We start from the raw sequence: 8737 nt of genomic DNA on the forward strand, positions 1-8737 counted from the left end.
ACAGCATGGAATTGTGGGAAAAATATTTTCCAACGAAAACAAAATATTCTTTAGCTTTGGGTCTGAGTGGCTAAATCAAATGGTGGTCTGTTGCTCAAATGCAGAATAAATAATGGACCTGGATATGAAAAGGGTTGAAAGTCAGTGCTGTCTCACTGTACGTACCAATCCACCACATGGGATGGATTGGTTTTGTACTTGTGCATTGGACATGTTTGTGTCACCTAGAGTAGAAGTAATGTCAGGAGACCCTGCGGCATAGAGGAGTAGCAAGTAATGCCATTATCAGAACAGAAGCAGAGGGGTAAAGTAACCAAGTACATACACTCAAGTATTGTAGGCTACTTGGGTGCACTTTTGAGGATTTTTTTCTTTAGTTTTTCCAATTTTCAATACTTTTACTTCTACTCCTCTACATCTCATCTAAAATATTATTGTTAATACGCACTTCAGCCATATATAATATATAATATATATATATATATTTTTTTCATGTGACATGGGACATTCTGCATAATGAGTACTTTAACTTTTCTTTCGTTTGTTTTTTTACTATTATTTGAAAACTTTAGTTATTAGATACTTTGATTATTATTACAAATCATACATTAACCACATCAGTCTTATATACATTCCGGCCATTTGGAAATATCCGATCTACAAGCTGTCACAACTCCAGGACTCCTATTTTCAAAATATGTTTATACATTAGAAAACTTGAAATGGCACATTATGCACGATGAGCACTTTTACTTTTGGTACTTCAAGTACATTTTGATGCCAATACTTTTGCACGTTGTGCATTTTGAATATTTCTATATTGCAGTATTTATACTTTCACTACAAGTACAAAATGTGAGTACTTCTGCCATGACCAGCGCTGAGGTGAAGTAATTGTGCAGTGAGTCCCTGCAGCATGATGGCCAGTCTGTTCCCTCGTCAAATGAACATGTGGTTTACTGTACGGCCTATACGGCCTGGAGGTGCTGTGTGTGCTAATGAACAATGACCTCTATGTTTATATAGGTGCTACTGTACCTCGCTGTGTGTGTGTGTGTGTGTGTGTGTGTGTGTGTGCGTGCGTGCGTGTGTGCGTGCGTGCGTGCGTGTGTGCGTGTGTGCGTGCGTGCGTGCGTGCGTGGCGTGGCATGCGTGTGTGCGTGGCGTGCGTGCGTGTGTGCGTGGCGTGCATGCGTGTGTGTGTGTGTTATATGCCTACTGTAGCCACTCAAGCCCTATAACATACCCTAATCTCAGTGAAACAGACCTGGGTTACAACCATAGTAGTCCATAGACCGTAAAAAGAATGGGCACAGTCAGCCCCATTGGTTTCTACAGACTGTTTGAACCAAGGGGCAAACCCACTACGCTGGAATTGAAGCTCATTTCCTGGGTTCTCTTTCAGACTGCTGTTCCTATTATTGGCCTAGCGTCTGCCCAGAATTGACTTGAGTAATTACAAATTCATTGCATTGGCAACAAAAATATACTGGCAGTATTACAGTACAAGTATTCAACTTCAATCTAAGTCTGCAAAGTAACTAGCTAAAGTTGCCAAAAAATAAGGCGGGACCAAGAAAGAAGACAATAAGCAATAAGAACAATAGTACAAATATGATTCATAGGCTGAGTTGTCAGTACCCAGATTTTAACACATAAACTTGTGATCCAAAGGCAAGAGCTCTACTGGCTGAGCTACACTGACACAATCAGTTCCATTGTAAACAGAAAAATCATTCAGTGTTTTTTACAACAATCGTGTGTCCTGGTTTATGGGATCATTGTCCATTACTACAGTGTGTTCATGTTTAATTAAAACAGGAAAATACTTGGAACTGAGAAAGTACATGGGAAAATACTTGGAACTGAGAAAGTGCACGGGAAAATACCTGGAACTGAGAAAGTGCACGGGAAATAATACTTGGAACTGAGTCAAGGAACATGTGAAAACAATTTTGATCAAAGATCCTGGGAGGAGATAGATTCTAACTGTTTTTCATATAATTCAAAATGGCAGGTGTTCTAAAGGTCAGAGGTCAAAAGTCAGACCATGAAAGTTGTTCGGCATGAGGAGACACATATGTGTATCAAAGTTCCATTGCCAACGGTCAAATGGTTCATGAGCTATGCGCGTTCAAAGTTAGCATTTTCAATTGAGTGCTACTGTATAGGGCCACCCTTTGGCCAATGGTCATGGTCTTCGCATAGTCACCGTTTGGCATGGCCCTCTACCAGATTCCCGCGTTTCACGAAAACCGTTCAGCCAGAACTGCTACTTTTGGTGGAAGAAAAAGAAGGAGGAGAAGGAAAAAAAAGGCAAAAACAACCAGGGGCCAAAGTCCCTTCGAGACTTCTTGGTCCCTTAATAATACTGGAGTAAAGTAAATGCAACGCAAAACTGTACTTAAATACAGTACTAGAGTCAATGTACCTACAGTATAGTTATTCCCTCCTCTGACTCAAGGTCATTGACAACAGTTAGCCTACAGTTGGCCAGAATCCAAATGTAAACGAAGAGAAGTCCTGACAAGGTCACGGAGAAGTCTAAATGGGGATTGAGTTTCGACCAGGTGGAAAACGCCCGGCTCAACGTTCCGGCTTGAATATTGACATTGTTATTGTTTATGTCCTCTGCCTCTCTCTCTCTCTCTCTCTCTCTCTCTCTCTCTCTCTCTCTCTCTCTCTCTCTCTCTCTCTCTCTCTCTCTCTGACAGGCACCATGGAAGCGGCGAGGAAGCCAGCGGTGTTCCTGTTGTTGCTGCTGTGCTGTTGGACACAATGGCATCCGACGGAAGCCAAGTACGGGAAAGGGAAGAAGGGCAAAAAGGTTGTGTGTCCATCGTGAGTAACCGTATACTACTTTATTAGGCTGTAGTGCACTTATATCACTCTACTAGTCTGTAGAGTTCACGATGTTACTTTAGGCATATCACAATTATTACATAATCACCTAATCACAATTATTTTAGATAATCACAACCATTTTGCATAATCGTCAATCGTTTGCATGTTGAAAAATGTCCATACATTTTCAAGCATTTTTCAAAAATAGCAGAAATAGCAGACACAATTCAATTATGAATTGCAATTAATTGTGTGACAATTAACCTTCAACTTAAATGTATAATCGTGACAGCCCTAGTTATTCACTGTTACCTGTTATCTAGTATGCAGCATTCACTATGTTACCTGTTATGTAGTCCTTAGTCTGTAGTACCATCTGTAGTCTTCATATTTGTTTATTCAGTCTGCATTGTGTTTTTAGTCTCCATTAGTCCCAACATGGTCTAGCCTAGTGTGTCTACAGTCTTCTAGTGCAGTGGTTCCCAAAGTGGGGTCCGGGGACCCCCAGGGGTCCTTGAGGGAGTTCCAGGACGTCCCCAGCTAAATGATAGTTTGGAACCAAATGGACCCTTATGGGTCTGTAACTCTGAGAACTATTTGAACTATTTTAGAATGTTTTAAAATAGTAAAAAATAAGTTTAGGGATAAGGGGTAAGGGGTGGCACAAGATATAGGGCTATAAGACTAAAAGACTAAGATTTAGATATTTAGTCGACTATAAGACTAGACTAAGACTAAACAATTTCAGATGACTAAATAGGAGTAAAACTAAATGTTGTGTTCAAAAGACAAAGGGAAATATACCCCTTATCCCTAAACTTATTTGCCATTTTTACTATTTTGAAAAACCTTTAAAATACCTCACAGTCTCACTCGCAATAAAGCAACAAATCAAATAACTTCTTTGAATATACAATTATATAAACGCAATGGACACAAGGAATTGACACTGTGCTGATAATAGCAAAATTACATGACATTACGAGACCTTTGAGCTGTGAATGTTCTGCTGCATCGAGGCAGATCCAACTCAGGCATTTTGTCCTTGTTCAGACTATGTTCTAGCATGCAGTCTCCATTGTTCCGTTTCAACAGTCATAGTGCGTATAGTCTGCTCTGCCTGCTGTGGGAGGAAGCCCAGCGCAGGGAGAGACAGCAGAGTGAAACCTCATTTGTAGCCCCGTCCGTGCCTGGTGTGACTAAATATAAATGAGCTCTGAGGGCAGATGGAGGGAGGTGATACAGAGTGTGTCACCACGCTCACAGCTTTGTCTGTGCTCAGTGTGTATACAAGCCGTCCCAGGTCACCCGTTCATCCATAGGCTAGGTCGCTGTTGTCGGGCAGACAACCTTGTATCTCTGAGTCTGAGTTTCACATGTTTTTGTGAATTAATCTGGAACTATTTTTTTTGAATGAATACATTTTAATGTTCTGTATGGTAGAGTATGTTGATACAATATAACTTGTACAATTTGTTTGTTAATACAATATAATACAATTTGTATGGTAGAGTATGTTAATACCAGTAAGACGCCTGAGAGCGAGAAGCGACCTGAGTGTACAGGGTGTGATGAATGAATATGGAGTCTATCTATGCAGATGTCAGAATGATGTCAGAAGTCAGTGGGACGAACCCGTATTTAGGCATGCCCAAGTATGGAGTCTGGCCCGAGCAGAGGCCTTGTGATGTCATCTGTGTCCCTTTGTATGCCCATGGAGATATTTGTTAGGCATGCCCAAATATGGAGAGGCCTTTTGTGGCGATATGGAGTCCGGGGAGAGTCCTTTTGTGGCGGTTCTGGACAACAGTGGGTCCGACAGACTCGCCGTATGGGCTTAACTGCGACAACAGGTTGCATTTACTATGACATCATCAGGGATATCCATCCCTGATGATGTCACATGATGTCACGATGACCTGGCTGGGCACCATATATGGGGGCTGATGTCATGTGATGTCACGATGACTTGCCTGGGGTGACCAACCAACCAACACACACACTGACGGGAAATGCTACAATATGGTAGATTATGTTACAATATAACGTATACAATTTGATTATATTTTATGCCCTGAGCAAGCAAGCATGCAGGCTCTATTGGCTTAATAGTGACAATATCAGCTCTTGCAAATCCGGATTAGAAGAAAAGGTTATATAGTACAGCTTTAAGGCCCTACTTCATCATACAAGAGTGTCGCACGGAAGTTGTGAAAATAGCAGATCTACAAGCTCGTTGTGAGGCTGTGAGCTCGTAGATGGGCTATTTTCACAATAAAAACAAAACAAAAAACAAAACAAAAACTAATAATAATAATAAAAAGGGGCAGTGTTTTGGACATACAAGGTTTCCACCCATCACCGACGATACATTTCATTATATATGGGACAATATAGAGACAGCCTCGAAGGTGAAAGACCGTTGGGATTTCAACAATTTCGCCTCCAGCGGCAATAAGAGGAGGTAATCCCACTGGATCACACCTGTGTTATTACCCATCAGTCATAGTGTTGCTGCCGTCCGGCAGAAACCTCTTATCTCCACATTTCATCTATTTAACCCATTCTGACCTGAGATCAGATTCTAAAAATGTCTTCTACATCCTGACAGTTTTCTGAAAAAGCTATGTTTCTATGTCAGTCGTTCTTCGATTTTTCAAAAATAGCAGACCTACAAGCTCGTAGCGCGCCACTCGGTGGCGCGCTATGAGCTTGTAGATCTGCTATTTTTCAATAGCTAAAGCACAACGTAATGCTAACACCAAAAGGGGTTCCCGCCCCAAAATGGGTTAAACCAACGTTTTGGCAAGCAGGTTGCCTTCTTCAGGGTATGATGATCTATGTAATCATGAATTAAAGCAGCATGTGTAACATGTGCATGTGTAACTTTTTTAACAACTATATAGCATACTATGTCCCACTAAATCAGGGGTTCTCAACGTTTTTGGCTGGGGACCCCCGGAAATGCTTTGGCCATGTCTCGCGCCCCCCGCCCCGCCCCCCCTCCCCAACCCCCAATACAAATTGACTGCTACAATAACCTTAATAATAGAGAAAATACATCATAAATAAATACTGAAACCAGATATAATCATTAAGGAAAGTTTATGCGTGCACTATGTGTACTATATAAACTCTTAAATTCCATTATTCTTTTTTGGGGACCCCCCAAAATAATTTGGCAACCCCCCGGGGGGTCGCGACCCACTGGTTGAGAACCCCTGCACTAAATGATAAAGTTACATCATGTTTAAGCAATAACAATCATCCTTCCATAAATGTATAGCTTGTACATTTGTAATTTTGGAACATTTCTTTTCAGTGAAAGTGTGTGTGTGTGTGGGTTTTATCAGTGTTGGAAAAGTTACTTAAAAACGGTAATAGTTAATAGTTATTTAAAAATATATTTATATTATTACTTTACCCCCTGCCAAAATTAACTAGTTACGTATTACTTTACTTTTTCTTTTCTCGCCCCCAGTAATTGCATCTTTTGTCCCCAAATGTGTTCCGGACGTTTCGAGGCCCGCCCTTCTACATCTGATACTATACACGTACAGACAAGTACGTTTCCGTATCTTCAGTTAGGCTACTTTCCAACACTGTGTTTAAAAAAATAATAATTGAAAGGGCCTTTCTGTGTGGAGTTTGCATGTTCTCCCCGTGTCCCCTAGGGTAAGTACCCTCACAAAGAACATGCAGTAATCCTGGTCTCTAAACTGCCTCCCCCTGGCCAGCCGGGGCGCCTGATGGAGGGGAAAGGAACTGGTTGGAATAACGTGTTCCTTCCACGTGCTACGTCCAACCAGGGAAACTCCCCATATATGGGGACTAGGTTGGCGGAGGGTGTGTAGAGCCCAGGATCACATTAGATAATTGACACAGGGGTGAAAAATGGGTTACAAAATTGTGGGATAAAAATTATAAAAAGTAAAAAAAGAAAAATTGAGCCAATGAAAAGTATTAAGTGACTACCTTGGATCCATTGGAACTAGGGATGGAGCTCGTTAATATTTATTGATAACGAGCACCTTATCGATCAGGCTTATCGAGTCAGGTTCTTATCGAGCCCACTATCGAGCATTTTCTATTATTTTGTGAAAAGACGGGAGACAATACATTCTGAACAGAACCAGTATCTTTTACTAGAGATACTTTTCTAACAGACGGAAGGCAATTGACCTTTTTACCAATAAAATAATATTAAAGAAAGGTTAATATATGTTCCGTCACTTTAAAAGTGTAATTTTGTTTACCCTGACAGCGCTAGTTGGCAGGTATCAATACACTTTTAGACTTGTATGTGCCAGCATGGATGATTACATTTATTTCTTGATCGTCTCTTGTCTTGGTTGTTTAAACATGACGTCATGCATGGGCTTGATAAGGCCAAATTAAGCTTATTGATAACGGGTACTCAATAAGCTTGTTATCAGATTGTTTCAGGTATCGGTTATCGAGCTCCATCCCTAATTGGAACACAGCTTCTTTCTTCCATTTCCTGAAAGGTAACACCTTTGGACATATGGTTTCCACCTGACTGCAGCGATATGAACATGGACCATCATTTTTTGGATATGTCTCTGCCCTGCTAGCCAGAGGGGCTGTATTTCCTGAGTCATAATAGTAGTGCATGGGTGTCGCACGCCACAAAATACAGATCCACACGCTCACTGTGCATTGCAGCGCATCACATTGTGAGCTTAGATCTGCTATTTCGGGTTTGCAACACTGGCATGCTTGTATAAATCAGAGGTATAATAGGACAGCTGTGTCGGTTGGCCTGTCTGTCTGAAGGGCCAAGCATGATAACTATGACTCTGACTGTAATGGTTATTTTAATGTCCAGGCTGATGATACCATCTGTTTAAAGTAAGCCAGTGCTAGCCTGGCTAATAAGCCAGACTCAAATCACACTGTCGTGTGGTATTTGAGTCTGGAGATGCTGTGTATGGATCTTGTTTCCTGGGGGGCGGGTTCAAACATTTTCTCTTTGACGCAATTGGTCAGAGCTACTGTCAGACAAAGGTCTCAAGCATTGAACGTCACTGTACCAAAGCCCGCCCATATTGCATACCGTGTCCCGATTGGCCACACCAGTTCTCTGGTGTAGGAAATGGGCGTACAATTGAGCCTCTCCAGACCGTAATCCGCCGGCAGGCAATTTTTTTGCCAACGGCTGATTCGGTCTGGCTTATTAGCCAGGCTAAGCCAGTGCATGGTGGAAAGTATAACTAAGTACATGTACTTCAAAGATTTTTATTTTGTAAAACTTCACTTGAGTATTTCAATGTTCTACTCCACTACATCTCAAGGGCAGCTTAGATGACCCAGTACACATACAGCTGGTTTATTGTTGGATACAGCTGGTTAATTGCCACACGTGCGTGCGTGCGTGCGTGCGTGCGTGTGTGCGTGCGTGCGTGTGTGCGTGCGTGCGTGCGTGCGTGCGTGCGTGCGTGCGTGCGTGCGTGCGTGCGTGCGTGCGTGCGTGCGTGCGTGCGTGCGTTTGTGTACAGATGCTTTAGGGCCTTTGAAATTGGTAGATCTTTTAATCAAATGGATAAAGCCAACACCATCAGTATTTATTTTATTATTATTTTTCCTATTGTCAGCATAAAATCCTACAACATGGCCAGGTCTTATAGCTCCTATCCTGTAAGCCCGCAAGTCATTGTTGAGTAGAAACCTCTTAAAGCCTGGTGATTATAGAACACGTCTCAGAGCTGAACTGGTTGCTGTGGTCGGCGTAATCCATCACCGTGATGCATCGGGGCATTACTATTCATCCAGGAACCACTCTATGGATGGACAGGATGTGGGCTGTGCTGGTTTCCCTGCACGTTGTGCATTGCTGTGTTTTCACCGTGAAAGATCCTGCCGTTGCCTTTAA

At 41.9% G+C, this 8737-nt stretch overlaps 1 protein-coding gene across 1 annotated transcript in view; it reads left to right on the forward strand.

Annotated features, from left to right (window-relative positions):
• Positions 1-2719: 2719 nt before the first annotated feature.
• Positions 2720-8737, forward strand: part of LOC306921206 (glycine receptor subunit beta-like) — a gene marked incomplete at its 5' end in the record, with an annotated part of 29562 nt that continues 23544 nt past the window's right edge. Inside the window, one exon of the mRNA XM_079498317.1 lies at positions 2720-2819. Within this exon, the coding sequence (XP_079354443.1) occupies positions 2720-2819 (100 nt within the window). The remainder of the gene's footprint in view (positions 2820-8737) is intronic.

This window comes from Electrona antarctica, assembly GCF_951216825.1.
Source record: "Electrona antarctica genome assembly, chromosome: 4".
NCBI lineage: Eukaryota > Metazoa > Chordata > Actinopteri > Myctophiformes > Myctophidae > Electrona > Electrona antarctica.